The sequence below is a fragment of the Chamaea fasciata genome, unplaced genomic scaffold, assembly GCF_029207755.1.
Source record: "Chamaea fasciata isolate MVZ Bird 193981 ecotype frontalis unplaced genomic scaffold, bChaFas1.0.hap1 SCAF_3, whole genome shotgun sequence".
In the NCBI taxonomy this organism is placed as follows: domain Eukaryota; kingdom Metazoa; phylum Chordata; class Aves; order Passeriformes; family Sylviidae; genus Chamaea; species Chamaea fasciata.
In genome coordinates this window covers 64,892,842-64,911,893 of record NW_027094088.1, presented here as the reverse complement: position 1 = coordinate 64,911,893, position 19,052 = coordinate 64,892,842, and the positions used below count along the sequence as shown (strand labels likewise).

Below are 19,052 nucleotides of genomic sequence, written 5' to 3'. Positions count from 1 at the left end.
CCAGCTTTTGTGCTCTGAGCGGAGGAGTGTGAGGAGGGGAAGAGAAGACCACTCTACATGCAAAGCTCATTCAGCACCTGATGCTCCAAACAGGCCTCAAGATTTATCACAGAAAAAAAAAACCTTTTTGGGTGACCCCACTTCCCTTAACACTTGTGAAGAGTCCTGTTGGATTGAGTAAAATCCTTAACCTTTGACTTTTCCTCAGGGTAACTTGACATGGAAGTCAATGCTGCTTGGTTGTGTTGCGCTGTACTGACCTGCAGTATTTGCTGCAGCGGGGATTACTGACTTTCTGCCTACAATTTTGTGCTTGGTCTTTTAAACATACCTACCTGTGATCTCTCCAGCCAGCATCCAAGATGGCCAACAGGAGCATCTGTCTAAAGAACCATCAGGGAATGCTGCTCTGAAATCCTTTTATTACACAGAAATACTATTTTTTATATCAAGGCCTTGATTAAAAAAAAAAAAACAACAAAACTCCAAAACATAAAGCCAGGAAGAGAGAGCTTGGTCAACTGGTATTTGGCAGAACAGACCACTGAAGGGAAGCTGGGGTGGGTGTTGGGAAGATGTTTCATGATTCCTTTCTTGCCTCCAGCTTTGGTCACTTCTGTCACAAGCCAGATACTGGACAAATGAGAACCGTGAAAAATTCACTTTTGTAACAAAATTTATTTCTGCTCTGTGGATACAAATCCCAAACATCAACAAACAAATTCCAGTGGAAAAATACCAGTCATTAACAATGAAAACTTTTATTATTATTTAATAAATAGAACTTTGGCATTCAAAATTCTAGCTGTAAACCCTACTTTAAAAAAAATTACAAAAAGAGGCAAGAACAACAAGCCTAAAGCTGAGCCAGCCAGTGGCTCCTTTACTTTTTACAATAAACACATTGTGATTAAGTCATGACAACTCTATTTACATATGAGGTATTCTGAGCAGTTCAAAAATTGAACCCAATTTACAAAACTACCAGTCTTCAGGGACTGATCCAGTACATATGTCAGCTGTGCTTTAAAAAGAGAGCTCCAGACACTCCTCCCCACTGAACTAATGATATACTGTAATTAATATACACAGAAAGAACACATTATGATTTGTGTTTCCTGTTCACACATTGTATTCAAAGAAGCTGCATACAACAACCAGCCGAACATTCGAAGAGTACACCTAGTATCTAGTTTCAGTACTTCTGTTTCTAGACATTAGGCATGGGTTCTTACTACAAAAGCCTATTAACAAAGTAATGGCAGGTGAGAAGAAAACAAGGTGCAGTCATCAGCACGCTAACAACTTATCTGAAGTTCCAGGGGAATAAACATTTACTTCAGGCTAAAAAGGCACAAAGGTATGCAGCTGTGGAATTAATATTGCTAATAAGCTACTGGAATAAATTATCCCTTTAAATAATAACCATTGATCTGTCTGCAGTCTAAGAATGCAGATTAGTTCAGCAGACCTTTTCTCCACTCATGGTAGATCTCGTCATTATCAATGAGAAGAGCACAATTATATTTCCAACTGCACCTGCATCACACCACTAAGAAGGGCAAGGGAAACTGGAGCAAATTACGCCCTGATGGAGAGATCACAGCATGCTGTCACTGCCCGTGCTATGGCAGCAGGTCATGGAGGAAAGGGTTTGCTTTCTTCCTCTTCTTGTGCTCTTACCCTTCCCAAGAAAAAGCAAAAAAATGTTTGAAACAAAAGACAGGCAGCAAAGGCAAAGGAAGGAAGGAAACCTTTAGAAGTGAAAAGGATGGAATTTCAGCTCCTGAATGACTTCATGACCACCATCAGTTTGAAATGCTGGAGCCTGAGTGGGTGGTTACAGCAAATCTCAACAATTTCACACACCTGTCACACCACAAAGCTGCACAGCGGAGTTCAGCAACCTAAATCATGTTTACATGACTGAGCTGCATTACTTCTATATAGTAAATACTTCTATATAGTGAATACATAATCTATAGCTTGTCAGAAGACGGTTACTTTCCATGTCTTTTTCAAAATACATTCTTAAATACAGTAGTTACTGTAAGTATCTTCTAGAGGACCATATAAATTTTATCTGAAACTGTACAAAATGTTACTGTACAGTTTTGCTGACAGCCAGAACAGTACAGTATCCATTCATCTGCCCATTTTAGCCCTTGGGATTGTCTAACAGCTACAGCAAGAAGTTGTCATGACTAAATCGAAGCAATTCCAACGTTAACATTCGTTAATCACCTCTGTATTAAATATGCTGAATGAGACCACACACACTACATTTTAACCAATTAAACAGTCATGCATATCTTAGACAAAGCTTATTCCATTTAGAGGCATCTGTAAACTGATGCATATATAGTAATTGCTACCACTACAACAGGCCAAATTTTAAGAAATCAAAGCAAAGTACTGTATCGCTGTAAATAATCAATTGGCAATCTGCATCTTTGGCTCACACATCCATCATTCACCTCCCCACTTTACTTTGACTGAGGCAGATAAACTCAGGGGGTTTTAAAATCAAGTGCTTTCAAGTCAACATAAATATTACAGGTTCTGTAACAAAAACATTAGAACACAAGATTACAGCACTGCAACCAAAAGTATGAATAAAATGGGATCTCCTCCCAGAGGGCCTTTCAACTAATACTTGAAGAGCATAAAAGCTCTGAAGTGCTTGGCAAAAATAAACTACTGATCTCAATTTTGCAGTACAGCACCACCATTTAGCAGGAGGGACAGTGGAGAAATACCAGCCAAGTGACAAGCTTAATAGTTCAAAGTGACTCAAAGAATCTCCTGATCCCCTCTAATTGCTCTATTAAACTCCTTGTTATTTCTATCAAATGTAGATAAACATGCGTTTCGATGATTTTTTATAGATACAACATTGCCATCTAAAGAAGCAGTAAGGTGTAACTTGTGTGTTTCCTCCCTCCCTAATACTTCTCATTTATTATCTGAAATGCTGTTGTTGAATTCTGATAGGAGACAGATGCCATAAACTAAAGACTTCTTCACTTCAGGGACGAACTCAACCAGCCACACCAGAGGAACAAGCTGAAGCCTTAGTCAACAAAAGCCAGCACTGCCAGAGGCACAGGAAACCATGCAAACCCACTGGTACAAAGATCCTTGTTTTCAGTTTTGCACTTGTATAAAAGTACACCTTTGATGCAGGAGGTGTGTATTAACGTGGAATTAATATTGTTAATGAGCTACCAGAGTAAATAATCCCTTTAGGAAACAACCATTGATCTGTCTGCAATAAGAATGCAGATTAGATCAGAACATCTTTTCCCCACTCATAGCAGAACTCATAATATCAATGAGAAGAGCACAATTATACTTCCAACTGCACCTGCATCACACCACTGAGAAGGACAAGGAAGACTGGAGCAAATTATGCCCTGATGGAGAGGCTGAAGTGTGTGTACAGAAAGAGGACAGAAATTTAAAATAAAACGGCCTCGTTTTTTTCCCTTGAAGTAGACACTAGATAACTTCACTTGAGATTTTATCCAGACACTGTTTTAGTGTCAGATTAATCTATCTGATAATACCATGTAGCAGTAATATAAAGAGCAACACTACTTTTCACAAATTAGTCCAAGTTGAATTTCAGGATAGAGAAAACTGTCAAATAAATAAATCCATACAGCTAAAAACAATTAAACCACTGAATTATAAAAACAACATTAACAGTAACTGTTAAAACAATGAACAGAAAGCAAAACATCACCAAATCAGAAAACTGAAGATTTTCACTTTTGCCATAAAAACGTTATGCTAGAGTTAACTTGCTTCAAATTGCTAAGCTTTCCAAGAGATTTCTGCTGTTATCCCTATTCCAGATCAGCTAACTGCCTTGGACCTTAAGGCATCTGAAACCTTCTTGCAATACCATACAAATAAGTGACGCACATATTTTTCTTAACAGTGTGATTTAAAAGTGGTTTTGCTCTTTGCAAGTTTTTGTTTCCCTCAAATAATATTTTCCCTTAAATCCTATTTTCCACTATGCATAACTGTGCAGCTAACTTGGAGTGATGTTCCTGGAACTGTCAACTGTCCCATGGGAGTTAAACAGCACTGCCAAGTGACACTCCTTGAATAAGCTGTGGAACATGAGCCTACTATTTTATGTAATTGCTTCCTACAAAAATGGAGAAATCGAAATTTCCCAAACAATGTGGAAAATTTTTCAGTCCTCAGATTATCAAGTACTTTATACTGCTAACTGGAAACATTCTGTTTTGAGCCTTAATTTTGCCAAGGGTCAAACACCATTTTGTAGCTGTGGTAAAAATGGCTGAGGTGGTGCACAACATTATCAGAGGCCTTTAGGAACAAAATACAGCAAAACTTTGAAATGGAAAGGACCTAAGAGGAAAAATAAGTACAAATACTAAAATACAGTTGTTGGTTGTTTTGTGGTTTCTTTCTTATAGCCATGGAGTATGCTGCAGTTTTAGGTCTTACAGCTTCTCTGGTTTGTCACAGACTTTGTACTATTGAAATTTCTTACAGCAATGTGAGAGTGCTTCAAACAATCTGATACAGCTATATTTTATAGACTTGTTTGCATAAAGGAGTTTAAATCTGGGTTTTTTCTGCTACTGCACAAACAAGAGAGACATCCATCACTAAAAACATCTTTCTTATATCCTAATTTTTAACAACTTGGAAAGCAATTACTTTTTGAGTGCTTCAAGATTGTTCTAATTGCAGTTCTTAGAGTGAAGTGCAGTGGCAGAAGCCTCTGGCTCCACCATGTACAGCCAGACATACACATGCATAGGTTCTTCGACCCTCTCCCCTAAGATCTGAACTCAGAAAATGTCACACAAACCCTTGATGAAGGAAAGGACTGAGAGTTGTAGCAGCATGGCTGTTCTGAAGGTCTGGTTCCAAAAACTAGGCAAAGTAATAAAATGAGCCCAAATGAAGGAAACAGAGTGTCCAACTGAATCATTCTTCACAGCTTGTTCCTACATTCAGTAGTTTGGAGACAAGATTTCTTGCAGTCTGTACCACCGTTCACATGATGACCGTCCCCTGCACACCGGACTCCCGAGATCAGTTACGCACAGCCCTCGGAGACATGTCCGGTGCTATTTGCAGCCTTCCCGTATGGCTCCTTAATGGAAATGCAAAGCCCTGTGACACAGCAGAACCTAGTTAGCTGTGTGCTACAGGATGGAGTGCTGTCACTGAGTGATGCAGTTGTCCCCCATGTCCTGAGCGTAGCGGTCTGACATTATAGTCCTTAACTCATCAATATCCTTCCGCAGCTGACAAACGTCCAAGAGCTTCTTCGAAAGCGTCTCTGTGCTGTGGTAATTTTCACTCTCTTCAGACGAACAGCTTAGTGCTACGAAAAACAACAGCCAAGGTTAAAGCTCCAATAGCTGTGTCTTGTGAATACTGCAACTAGTCACCTCCTTGGAAATAAGAGGCAGGTCACTTTAATTACATCAAGACACGTCACACTTCAGTGTGATGAAAAGTCTACAAAATGGGGTACCATGTGAACTTCAATTCAGAGCCCACCAGTGCTTCTCTGAAAGATACCCTTTTTTGTTTGTACCAAGATCTAGACTTCCTGAAGTCTGATGAATCAGAACAGCAGTGAAAAAAATGGATAGAGCGGCCATTTTCTAGAGACTTTGGAGTTTCTACAGTCACTCAGAAAAGAGGGCTGGCAGGCGTGTAGCAGCTTTTCCTGCACAAACAGTGTACTTTACCTTTCTACCATGCTGAGGGTTCAGTTCAGCAACCTGTCTACCTGATGAATTCTAATTAACATTTAGAAAACCTCAGAATATGATACATTCAGGTCAACAAAACCAACCTGTTAGAAGGAAAGACCTAAGATAAACTTTGCCTAACTGGTTTTAGGGCATGCTTCTCATTTCCTGGTTAAATTTAACAGCTTAGTAAATGCTGAAGACTGGATGAGCAGCACAGGAGACGAAGTTACCAGGCACAAGGCTTATTCAAAACACCTGGACACCCTGACTCCCAAACCAGACATACACATATTCAAACAGTAGATGGATATTCCTACCACTTGACCCCAATGGCTTTCGAACAAAAGCACAAGACGTGTTTAGCATCTGTTAACCCTCATAATGACTGCAGTGTGTCTCAGGAGGGACAGACACCTGGTTATACACCTTCCTTTTCTAGAGCAGTGAACAGACCCAGACCGGGTCCACATGAAGAGCCAGCTACCTGCCCTCCTGCCTTGGCAAGGACCTGTGTAGTCACTTGCATTTAGGGGCCCAGAGACACTAAGAGCCCAGCTTTTCCAGAGAGCTCCATGAGTTCATGCACCACTGCTCCATCTGCGTAGCAAGGGGACACAAGCTTGTCCAGCTGGCAAGTCCAACCACATTAGCTAAACTGTTATTCCTTTGTGTCAAAACGTTTATTAAACACCGGAAAGTCAACACCACTTACATCTGATTCCCAGCAGTAAGGAAAGGTTAGGCTCCTTGCCCTGAGCTCTCTGGGTAAGAATACTGCACAGTGCTTTCAAGTCAAACAAGCAGTGGGACATTTCCTTGAACAACTGGTCTGCTACAGGCATCTTCTCAGATACTGGCTGCCTGGACTGCTCCACCAGCCGCATCTGCTCCTTCAGGCAGGCATTCTCTTCCATCAGTCTTTGGTTCTTTGTGAAATGCAAATGGGAAAAAGGGGAAAGTTAGTCTGCAGCATTCACTGTAGCAGAAAGTTTCAAGTTACAGCTAGTACAATTAAAAATAATTAATTTCCAAACATATAATCAATATTTCTGTACCCCTCCAAAGAACAGCATACAAACAGCTTTTATATGGCTACATCACATTATCATTACTTAGCCATCTTCACCCTTTCAGTTCTCACTTCTTGAGGTAGGGGTGGTATGCATTATGTATCTGCATTGGAGCCAGGACATTTAAGGATGTCATTAAGCTCATAAAGCCCTACCAAAGGATCTTATAATCACTCTATAAGGTTCTTCCTGGCTCTGGTGTGGTTGGGGGCTGGGTTACTGGTGCTATTTTACTTACTTCAGAGAGAGTTTTATTCAACTGCTCTATATGTCTTTCTTTTTCCTCAAGTTCATTTGTCATCTTCTGAATTATCAGCTTTTCTTGTGAAAGTTTCTCTTGCATAGACTGAAATGAATGAAAACACGGGTTAATAATCTTAAACAACAACAAATAAAAATGCTGCAATATGGAATCACCTGCTGTCAATTCCCCAGTTTTCAACCACATAGCTCAAACTGAGAAATCATGAGATATTGCCAAAATGGAATTTTCAGGGTGAATTCAGCATGAGCACAGGTGCCTTTACTCTTGAAAGTACTCATATTTATTCCACTACTTGGATTTTAAATCTGTAGATATGTCTTTCCCGGTCATCTGGCAAAAATCAGAAAGAGGAATATTCAAGCCACCTTATCTCAATACTAACAATGAACAGAGACTATATAAACTCCTGGTGCTTTCAAACAGAGAGATCTCTTCAGCTGTGATTTGCCACCTCTAAGATTTATCAATAGTGATGAGAAGACAGGGACTAATGAGAGGCAAGGCAGGCCCAACACTAAATGAAGTTTCTGAAGGCCTGGCTGGTCATAGGAGGTGTTGCGACACTGACAAAATTTCCCTGCACATTCAGCTTGACACTACACAAGCAGTGGGGAGTCAGTACTCTGTCACACTCTTTGCAAAACTGGAAAATGATGGTGCTCACATTTACAGACTTAATGTGGACTAAAAAACACTCAACACTATTTTCACGTCAGGAGTAAGAATGAGCAAGCAGAACCCAGATATGATTACTTGTTTTTAAAACCATTTTCATATACTTGATCTGTTGCTCTTTTTACCCACAGCATGCCCCTCAAAAGGAAGTGCTGAAGTAACGTGTATCCTAAAGATAAGCGCTCTGAGAAAGCACAGCTACACACACCAGTGAGAGGAAGGAGGCAAAGGAAACACTCTGGGCCAGGAGAGGGCAGGAAAAAACTGCTTCAGGCATTTCCTTTGCGTGCTTGCAGATGAGCAGAACCTGCAGTGATGTTGAATCATTGCCTATAGTTTTTTAGAAACATTATCTACTGAGAAAAATAGCCATTACTAGGCTAGACTGAAGGTCCTTCTAGCTCCATCTGTGGCATACAGATGTCATACTTAAGAAGCATGAAGTGAAGAGGGCAATGCAGTGCCAAAAACACCCTCCCAGCTTCTCAATATCTTCCAATTTTAACAGTCTTTGATGAAGATCAAGTTCAGGGACATCCACTGCCCCAGCTGTGATAGAAGCATTAAGACTACCACTTACATGGTTCATGTTCATGTTCATGTCAACAACAGAGAGAAAAGGTTTGACTGTGCATCCTTCTGGAAGGGGGGAGGTGGTAGGGAAGACAGGGTGAGAAATATTAACCTTCCCCAGTGTATTTTCAGAACTACATCTGCCACTAAATTTGCATGACTCTGCAAACTAAGCAAAAAACAACCTTTAGAATATTCTAAGCAATGTGCACGTGTTCAGCTCAAGAATTGCTCCATGCAATGGGAGCAACTGCTCCATGTAATGGGAACTACTAGAACTAGAAATCAGTGTTTATTTTTAAAAGATACACCTAAGATCTATCATTCCCTGTTACACTCATCTCAAAGCTCAGAAAAAGCACATATACTTAACAGCTTGGCTGAACCTATAGTGCTAAAATTTCCACGTTTCTCATGGTGCTATGAACTCTCCATACTTCAACCCTAATCTTTCCATATGCTTTCCAAAGTTACAGCTTGGTGGCAACACTCCCAGCCTGGCATAGTTGGGGTTTATTGTGACTGACAAGATTGATAGATGTACTTTAGGTAGCATAGGCATTGTACAATCTGACTTACTTCTACTCTCTTTTTTTGTACCAAAACTGTTAGTTTAGTGATATCTAAATTAATCACGTAAACATGAATTTCTTTTTTATAACACCACTGTAATCTAAAATTTTTCTCTTTCTAAAGATGCACTATATATGCAGCACAGCAGCCTGCCAAGACCAACCAAAATTTTAATCACTCTCACTCACTCAGAGCAACAAATCAATGAAGTAAAACCATACAAGGAAGATCAAAATAATTTCACCATGATTATGAGCAAATAGAAACCAATACTGCTTTATACAACTGCTGTCTGGAAAAGAATTTGTTTTCAGCTTGCAAGTTAAAAACAATGAACTGAAATACATTCTCAAGCATAAGTTCACAATGTGGCAGAAGACAGGGAATAAAATGAGATCACCTTAGCTGAAGGTAAATTGCATCTCTGTGCCGTTAAGGGATTTCAATTTCTAATGAACAAATTTTCAATGCTTTCCTGGTCACAAGTATGGAAGGCTGGGGAGATCAAGGATACAAAGAAGCTGCTATAGTCTACAAGTAATTTGAGGGCTGACACCATTTTCCAATCTTATTTTCTGTCCTTATATAAAACACCTCAAGAGGAAAAGTAAGAGAAAGTCCTGGAGAACAGAACAGTACCCTGTTCACAGGCAGTCACAACTATTCAGAGTTTCCCAGTCCAGTTCCCTAAAGTCATGTCAGGTTAAGCACACAAAACACTGAAGATCACGAGCCTCAAGATAAAGGCGATAGTGAGAAAAAGACCAGAAAGTTTAGGATGGAAAGATTTAGGCTGATGATAATACACTTAGCAAGTTGTGTGTATCTCTGATGAGCACAACATAAATCTGGAGTATATATGTAAATAATCTTAACTACATAAAGGAACAGAGAACCCCAAAAGGGTTATGAATTTCAAGCTGAACTTCTTTTTTCTTATATAACCTCTGAAACAACATTTGCCTGTATCACAATTTTTGCATATACCAGTCTGCTCAGTGCAAACATTTCAGTTTGATAAAAACAGTCTTCTTCAAACCTTGAGAAGCTAAGTAAGTCAATTTCCTTTTCAGTTAATGCATTGCCTTGGTTTAGGGCAAATTAGGTGCAAATTTAGGGCAAATTTGGGAGAAAACCTCAGAATGGGGTTTCTCTGGAAAGCAAACCCAAATGGCCTCTTCCCTGAGCCAGTCTGGGAAAAGAACTTCCTTGAAGAAAAGTGTAAAAAACTATTTCTTTAACAAACAAACAAACCTCATGTTGCAACTTAAATTCTCCTACTGCTTCTCTACAGATACATTTCATACACTGCAATCTAATTAAACAAATATATGTTGCTGACAGTAATCAGGCCTCCTATTGACCACGGCAGAGAAGGGAAGCAATTTAATGGTGGGAGACAACTTTTAATAGACAAAAGACAGTCTAAAAGACGAATGTGGAAACTAGGGTTTGGCTTTAATATTTGCTGAAAACAGATGTTTGGGGTTTTTTTAAGGCTCAGCTTTTTCTATGGCAAGTAAAACTTTCCTCTCTAAAAGCTGTATAATGTTTCCTTTTTTCCACAACAAACAGTGGTCACTGAGTAACTTTCAACACTCTGTTAATCAGATCTATACAGCTGCAGCTGACTCCCAGCTGACAACCTCTGCTGTCTAGAAAAATCTTTGGCTGCAAGCTGGGTGCCCAAGATCCACCAAGACAGTTAAGGTATCTACATGTCAGAACCCAGGTGAACAGGCTGAAGTGGGATGATTTAGAAAGGCACTTGTCTCTTCTAACAAACTGAACAACGAAGCCCCCTAAGCAACATCTCTTTTGTACTTTGGATGATCCACCAGACCAGCAGAATAAGGATGTGACATAGCAACAGTTTTTCACTTTTTGTGGAGTACCAGTGAAGTGCTAAACCACAGAGACATAACAATTACACTATGACCCTGCAAGAGAACATGGGTTGACTATGATCCATCTGTTAAGATTAAGCTTTTGGCATTTCTCCCTTTGACTCTTATTCAGAAAGATAAAAGAGTAAAATTCAACTTTAGCAATGTTATTCTTATGAACTAAAAATGCACACAGTAAATAACAGAATATACAATCTTCCCTACCTGCATGTCCAAAATCAATCCAGTTATCTGATTTTGTTGATTGTCTATGACCTAGAATATAAAATTGAGCAATTTAGAAGGCTTGCATCTCTTCAGACTGTTATGTAAAAATCAGCCTAGAGGTGTGTAGACATAGATTCTAAATAGCATCTTTAAAAATGCAAATGACAAGACCGTTCAACTCAGACAGAACACAAAATTCATGCAAAATCAATGCTCTGAACAGAGACAGGCAGGTCTTGAAAAGTCATCTGAATTAGCGACAAATATGCAATTCTTTAGTGAGATATTAATTTCTTAATTAAAAAAAAAGAAGTGCAGGACTTAAGGTTAAAGATGCCACCAGCAGATTATTTGCAGACTAACCTTACTGGCTTTCTCATTCTTCTCTTTGAGACATTCATTTTCACTCTGAAGCTGTTTTGTGTCCAACATAGGAAGCCGGATACCATCTTCCAGGCATTTTTCTACTTTCTGTTGTAAACTGCCATTCAACATGAAAGAAAGATTAAGTGGGCTAATAGAAACCAGAGGGTTGCGTGCTCTAGGAAGAACTTAGAAACTTTCACCAGCTTCCCAACCAGAACTATAAAACTGTACCTAGCAGAATCCAGCCTTATGAATGAGCATATAGTTCACGTACCAACAGTGCATGAATGATGCCTAAACTGCTCAAGCTGTCATGGCACTGACAAGGCCAGATTCATGCAGATGAAGGCAGGTTTTATGTGCCATACTCTGTGCTGAGTCTCCCAACAGGCACAGCTCCAGCAGTACCGTGCAGGAAGAAAGGGCAGAGAGGAGCAGAGCAAAGCTCTGCAGTGCTCACAGTTGCTCTGTGCTCCTGGGGGAGGCAAAGCATAGATCAGAGGCATCTGTGAGCCTTCACAGCTCTGGGAGCTTTTAAATCAGATTGTCTCACTGGGGCACATACAACTCCAAGTGGAGTCCAGGATCAGATGCTGTGCCAGTGCTGGTGGCCCATCCATCACACCCTCTGTGACTTGTAATGGGCAGCCCAAGGCCATTCCTGCCTGGAATGATCCCACACAAGGGCATGGCCCTCAGACCCTCAATTGCTCAACTCAACCTGTATGTGTAGCTACAGCCTCTGTCTGCTCACCTTCTCTCAGAAAGGAAATACACTTTATTAGTGCTAATCTTGCTGTCTAATTTAGGAACCAGAGGTCACCTCAACTATTTGTAGGCTTTCAGAAAAGACAGAATGATCCCCCTCTAGATTATGAAAGCACGAAGGCCTTCCATTGGTAAGATGGAAACAATGTGTCAACAATTTGGCTGGCAAGGTGTCCCAGCCAGCTCCCCTTTCATCATGGAAACCTTTCAGACTCCTGTGGCATGCACCTTTACCCAGTGGAGGGACAACAAACTGCAGGAACATCCACACACAGTTAAAAGTGATTCTCTCCTGCTTCCCTCCAATTAAAAAAAAAAAAAAATTGGTTAAGTAGGTCCCCTGATCTAAAATAGAACATAGTAACAAAGTTTCCATGTCTTACCTGGATATTCTTGGATACCTGTCCATTTGTTTTTTCATACTTGGGCAAGTTCAATGAAAACATATTAGATACAGCTATATTTCCCTGTAAATACCTGTACCCTTGATGAAAAGGTAAGAAATAGCTGGAATTTCTTGAAATCTTTGACTCTTCCCTGATATACCCATCAGCCAATATCCAGTTTTTCCACAGCTCACGACAGGATCAGTTATTAAACAGCCCTACTGACAGCTTCTATACAATGTCCCTTTGTCACACAAGTTTGTTCCAACCTCTATCTGCCAGCAGGCTATGATGCCATCACTGGAGTGTCCCACATCCTTAAAGACAGATAGCAAAGAATGTCCTAGGCTCACTCTTCTCCATGGTATTAATTATAAATTGCCACAGAGCAAGTTGTAAAACCCTTACCATAAAAAATCATTAGTACCGTAATAGATTAAGACTGCAAATAGCATGAGGTCCTGACATCAGGTGGGCCAGCATCCCCATTGCAGGGCACAGCCTGAGCAGCTGTTCATACCTCTGCACTGTTGTGACCAGCTCTTTTTCTTTTTTCTTCTGAGACGCCAGCTGTAATTCTCTCTCTCTGCACTGCGACCGGGCCTCTCCGAGCTTCTTTTCCAACTCAGCCATGGTTTCTTGAAGTTGCTTGTTCTTCTCTTCTAGAATTTGCAGCTAAGAAAAGGTTACATTAGTCAGACACAGTGTCACATTTACGGAAGGCCTTGTGTCAGACCACAGCCTTGCAGTGACCTGCTGCATAGTTCCACACCCCTGTCGCTGATCTGACTGTGGGAAATCCTAATACCTACAGTGCGTTCTAAAAGACTGAAATACTTCTCTTCCTAAACGTAAGGGTGAAAAAAAGGAAATTTTGAAACAGTAGAAGATTTGAGAACAGATATTAGGAAGCTTACTTATATTTTTAAAATGTAAAACAAACCCCTTTTACCTTACCTGTTTAGTCTGCCCTTCTATATCATCCAGCGTTGGAAGGTCAGCCAGGTATTTTTCTAAGGTTTCAATTCGTCTTTGTTTTTCTTTGTTTTGCTCAGACTCTTTCTGGCATTTCTTTTTCAGGCTATTAATATATCGGTCTCTAGTTTTAAGCTAGAAGAAAGAAAGAGCACATGCTTTGTGATAACAGTAAAAATAAGCTTGCTTTGGAAGCAGAGGCTGTTAACTTTCTAAGAATTGTACTCTCAGCTGCATGAAAGTGTTGGCTAAGAGCAGGAAAGAAAACCAAAAATTATTAATCCCAACAGTTTCAGGCCCACATATGTCCTCAAATCACAGCTGCCTCACCTCTGCCCAGAACAATCAATGTGTCTTATGAACTGAAAACACAAACAGTTCAACACTTAAAATACTGTTAATTCTTTCACCCACCGAGATGTTCATATGCAACAAATAATCAGGATATATTTTAGTTCCTCTGGACTAGGAAAACAACTTAAAACATGAGGACCAAGAACTTAACCTACCAAAAATGGAAGCTAAAATCCTGACTTTGATGCAATCTGACAATCACATCAGAGGACATCAGATCAGAATAGCTGCTTCCTTAAACACCTTTTCTACAGGCCCATTAGCCTGGAAAAGACTTTTTTGTTTTGTTACATTTGTTCGTACTCCTGGTAGTTCTTTTGCTCTATTATCTAGATCAAAAAAAGTTGAATGAAAGGCAGGAAAAAAAAGAGTATTTTCCCCTGTCTCTCCCTGGCCTCTTTTTCCTTGAGAGTTTTTTGTTCAGTGCACAGAATGGACGTGTGTTAAGGGGCAAATCAGGACTGTGCAGAGAATCGGGGTCCAACTTACAGACCATGCTGCTAACACAAGCACTGCTGCACAGGTCCTCATCACTGCCACTGCCTGCCAGCTTCTACTCAGTGAGGAATCCAGGCAGGAAAAGCTCACAAAGGAGGAAGCAGCAGTATCCAATTTCTGCCCTTCCTGCCTCAGTAAAAAGCATACTGAGGGTTCACAGGAAACGATAAGGCAGGATTTTGAGATGAATTATGCATTCTTCTTTGTCTTTCCACCTGACACTTCACTGTACCACATTGCTTGTATCCATTGAAACTGATATAATATAAATTAAGCCCAGTAATTAACGAAGACCATGTAACAGTGACAATGTCTCCCTAAAACATTAATTAGGAACCCCTTGGTCAATGGCACATTCCTGCTTGCAATAGAGGAAGACTTGTGAGTACATTCAAAATTACCCCTGGGAATTCCTTAAGCCTGCAAAGAAAGCCTTTGTCGAAACAGTTCCAGGAACACACAGCTATCTTTGTCTCAGACTAAAGTCCACTCTGCACATTCTAAGAAAGCTACATGAGAATCACTCGTGCAAAATGGGCACATGCAGGCTGGAAAGTACATCTCAAAGCTTGAGGGCCGCATTTACACACCGTGCTAAAAATAAGGATTTGATTTTCACAATATATGTTTTTAAGTGACACTTTATTTACTGTAATAAACACTACAAGCTACAAGAATAAGCAGCTTTTTTTGCCCCCCAAAGCTTAACTGATACCTGATTAAAACTGTTACCACGATTACCATTTTATCTAGCATCACTTTCTAGGATATATTCTCTGCAAGTCCAGATTTATCCACTACCAAAGGAAACCAATAACCTTCTTTTTCTATCATGGATAGCTTAGTGACCTTTTGAAAATAACTCAGACACCCATACACCGAGTTGCTTTCCAGCAAACATGCTGCTGCAACAGTGACAAAAGGAAATGTGGAACAGGAAGGACACTTACTTTCTCCTCCATCTTCTTTTTCTCCTCACTAGATTTGTTTGAAAGTTGTTTCACAATTTCACTGAGTTGCAATTCCTTGTTCTCAGCTGCTGCAATCTTTCGCTCAAGCTCCTCAAGGTGGGATGCTGATCTTTCTGAAATGTGAGGTTGCAGTGGTGTGCTCTCATACTGTGGTTGCTTATGAAAAGAAAGAAAATAATCACACAGATGAACACACACACCACTGTACACTTCAACTGCAGAGCAGAAAACAGCCCTGAATTTTTTTTTTTTAGCTGTCAGGAAGGGTGGGGTTTGATTTTTCAAACACTGAAATACATGGCAACAGCAGGAATCAGAAGCAAAAAGACAAAGAAGCTGGACACCTTTACACTCATAACAAATGCACAAGAACATTGTGTGGCCACTTTCCCCCTCAGATTTATGGAAGATGTGTGATCCTAAAATAAATCCCTATAAATGCAGATTAAAAGCCTTTTCAAAACAAATCACTACCACTGCATTATCATAACATCTCCAGGGAAGAAAAACACTTTAAAATTGCAATGAATATACTGAAGTAAGAGACACTTCAATGTCAAGACACTCCTAAAGCGGAACATCAGTACTAGTTACAGCTTGAGCTATCACTCCTAGGGTGAGAATGGTGCAGGAAGAAGCCTGAAACTAGAGCTACAGAAAGAAGGCAGGTCTCCTATCATTTGTTCTCTATACCAAAACTTCCATCTCCACTGCCCAGAGACAGACAAGGACCAAATGGAAATTGGCTGCATGTGGGATGAAAAAGGAGATGCATCCAATTAGGCTTTCAATTATAAGATTCTTTAAATAACATAAATTGGTTACCGTTAAAAATACTGTCTGTGTAATTTCTTTAACTGGTGACATTCCTTGGGCAAAGTATTAAGAGATTAAAACCTTCATTAAATTAGATTTGCTTTAATAAAGTTGTCTTATAGAAGACAAGCAGAAACCCAAATACATTATGAACTTTCAAGTTTCTTTAAATTATGAAAGAGGAATGTACCTGCTGCTTTATTTGAAGCATAACACACAAACATGCTTTATTTGAAGCATAACAAGATATGTGGACTAAAATTTCAGTTTCTGCAATATTGTTTCCTTGGTTTGTTTGTCTGCGTGTTTTGTTTTCATCTTCTCTCCTGCCTCCCTCTCCCAGAATAAAAATTCTAAACCTAGACAGATTTTAAAGTATTTTGTAAAAGAAAATCTGGAAGCAACAGAGCCTAGACATTCCTAGATGTCTCAAAAAGTCTCTGCATACCTAACTTCATCTGAGGCTCCACTTGAATTTCTCTGCTGTCACACAAACTACAGTCTCACCTGATGTACAGCTGTATTATTCCAAGAACATAAATAATGTCATGCTGAAGTACACTAGCTGAGATCCTAGTGCAGTGTTTGTGACAGAAAAAGATAACATAATAAAAGAGGGACAGAAAAGCTATTTCTCTGCATTATCTGTCTTTAACAATCCCTTGCTGCATTGACTTTTAGATATGCCAAGGCCTGGTGATGGAATTTGCATGATATACATACAGCCCTCACACTGGTCTGCATTTCTTGGTGAACCTTTGCTAACTCATCTTTATGCTACCCGATACCTGTGCTAGGAAGAAGAAACTTAGGACAAGTGTACTCAAAATACCAGCAGACATTCCCTTTCAGACTAAGTGCTCCCTAGGAGTACTAGCCCATACCCTTTTCAGGTGTCTTGTCAAAAGGTATTCCACCAGTCTGCTTGCCTTCTCATATCTCCTCCATCTATTCTATCCATAAAATCTAACCATCTAACCAGGAGGGCAGTACCTCCTCCTCTTCAGAAAGCCTCTCGTTAGTTATTTTCAGATACTCTTCTATCAAACTATTTTTTCTCCTACTATCTCCCTGTAGGAGGACTACCATACATAAATTCTCATAGCGTCACAATCCCTCATTGCTATCTCATTTTTATCAGACTTCAAGTATATACAAGATTTTAACAAAACTTGAGATTTCTGCACATATAAGGTAAACAACAACACTTAGAAGGTCTTCTCTACACAATTCCCAGCTATACAATTACACAGCCATCAATAATCACAAAAGCCCTACACTCTGGCCTGCAGAAAATTGTGAACATGCTTTTAGGTGCCAGTTGCCGGGGAGTGGAAAGCTTTGCTGAAAGAAAAGCATTCATCCTACCTGTAAGTTAGTCAGGTATGGCTCTTCACATTTCACAAGATGGCTCAGTCTTGCATGTTGAGCTCTTATTTCATTCTCCCTTATCTTCTGATGTAAATTGTTAATTTGCTGATTTTGCCTGTAATACACAAATATAATTGGGGGAAAAAAAAAGACGTGTAACAGGGATTAGAAAAACAGATCTTAAGACTTTTACTGAAGAATACATTAACAATAGTACTCAGCTATCCTGGATCTACACTAGCTGTGGGCTTTTTCCCACTGCAGCCAGACTGCAACTGTAGAAATATGATTTGAAAACTCTATCAATTTTGTGTGGGTTGAGGGAGGCTTCTGTTGCTATTTGCTACTAGGGTTGGAAGTATAAGCAGGGAAAGGCATACAGAAAGCAGAACAAAACCAAACAAAAATGGCACCTTCATTTCACTTGGACTCTTCCTGCTTGGCCCCTCTCTTTATCAGACCTGGCTTCTGACAAAAGCTGAAGAGATTTACAAATCAAGGGGAGCAGAAAGAACTTAAGAAGAAAAGGCCATTATATAAGATAATTAGCACAGCTTCCCTCCAAGGTCTTGATTCTTCCTTTGCTTAAAGCTTTCTCAATCAACTGCTTTACATAAGATGTACCTTCCCCTAGGGTAAAATACTGCACTGTGTGCTAAAACAAGTACCAGGCACCAACTGCTTGGCCAGTGTACAGCAGAAACAGTATCAGCACTGTATCATTATTTAATTATATCACAAATCATATCACTGTTTAAATAAATCATGACTGCATTTGAACTAGGCAGGACTGCAGGGCAAACACCTGCCAGGTCTCTGCCCCAGCCCAAGTCACAGCCCCACAAGGTGTGCAGTAACTCTCCACGGAGCAACAGGCACCTCAAAACCTGCCCCAGAGTGGAGCTGTCAGCACCCACCAGAAACACACAGAGACCTTGTCAATAACCTTAAAACCAACTATGTGCACTCCGTTAATTTTCACTTTTCTTTCTTTTTTATCCCAGGATATATTTGCATGCAAGCATGAATTTTTTTTTCTCAGAGTTTCACCTTCAAGCATGAAGCGTGACTGGCTTTTCTGAAAACAGTGACGCTGAACCCAAGTGACTAAACCCAATCTTAAGAGGAGATATACAGCAAATACAGATTAACTTCAAGGGAAAAGACCTGCCTGTGCACACACTGGAAAAGCAAATCCTGCAAAGTATACAGAAAAACACTAAAATCTGTTGCTTTTTTAAAAATTCGGAAGGGTTGTGTTTTGGAAGAGCATCTTGGAAACACTAGCATGTGTACACAAAATATGCATTATATGATGTTATAAACTAACATGAAATATGTATTAGTTGAAAAGATGCCAACTGCAAATTTTAATAGATGCCAAAACCCAGTGGAAGGGACCATTTTAGCTACTCACATTCTTCTAGTTAGTCATCAGCCAACTGTACCCCTATTATTCGGGGTACAAGAGGAATATCATATTTAAAAAATATTGAATACAGTAGACGTTACACATTT

General features: G+C 39.8%; 1 protein-coding gene across 1 annotated transcript in view; it reads right to left on the bottom strand.

The window, feature by feature from the left end:
• Positions 1-664: 664 nt before the first annotated feature.
• Positions 665-19,052, bottom strand: part of CEP85L (centrosomal protein 85 like) — a 107,211-nt gene continuing 88,823 nt past the window's right edge. The window contains exons 5-13 of the mRNA XM_066179339.1: positions 17,532-17,649; positions 15,327-15,503; positions 13,507-13,659; positions 13,070-13,224; positions 11,393-11,510; positions 11,027-11,077; positions 7,068-7,175; positions 6,472-6,685; positions 665-5,380 (exon numbers count right to left, since the gene is read on the bottom strand). Coding sequence (XP_066035436.1) covers positions 5,217-5,380; positions 6,472-6,685; positions 7,068-7,175; positions 11,027-11,077; positions 11,393-11,510; positions 13,070-13,224; positions 13,507-13,659; positions 15,327-15,503; positions 17,532-17,649 — 1,258 coding nt within the window. The 3' untranslated portion in view covers positions 665-5,216. The remainder of the gene's footprint in view (positions 5,381-6,471; positions 6,686-7,067; positions 7,176-11,026; positions 11,078-11,392; positions 11,511-13,069; positions 13,225-13,506; positions 13,660-15,326; positions 15,504-17,531; positions 17,650-19,052) is intronic.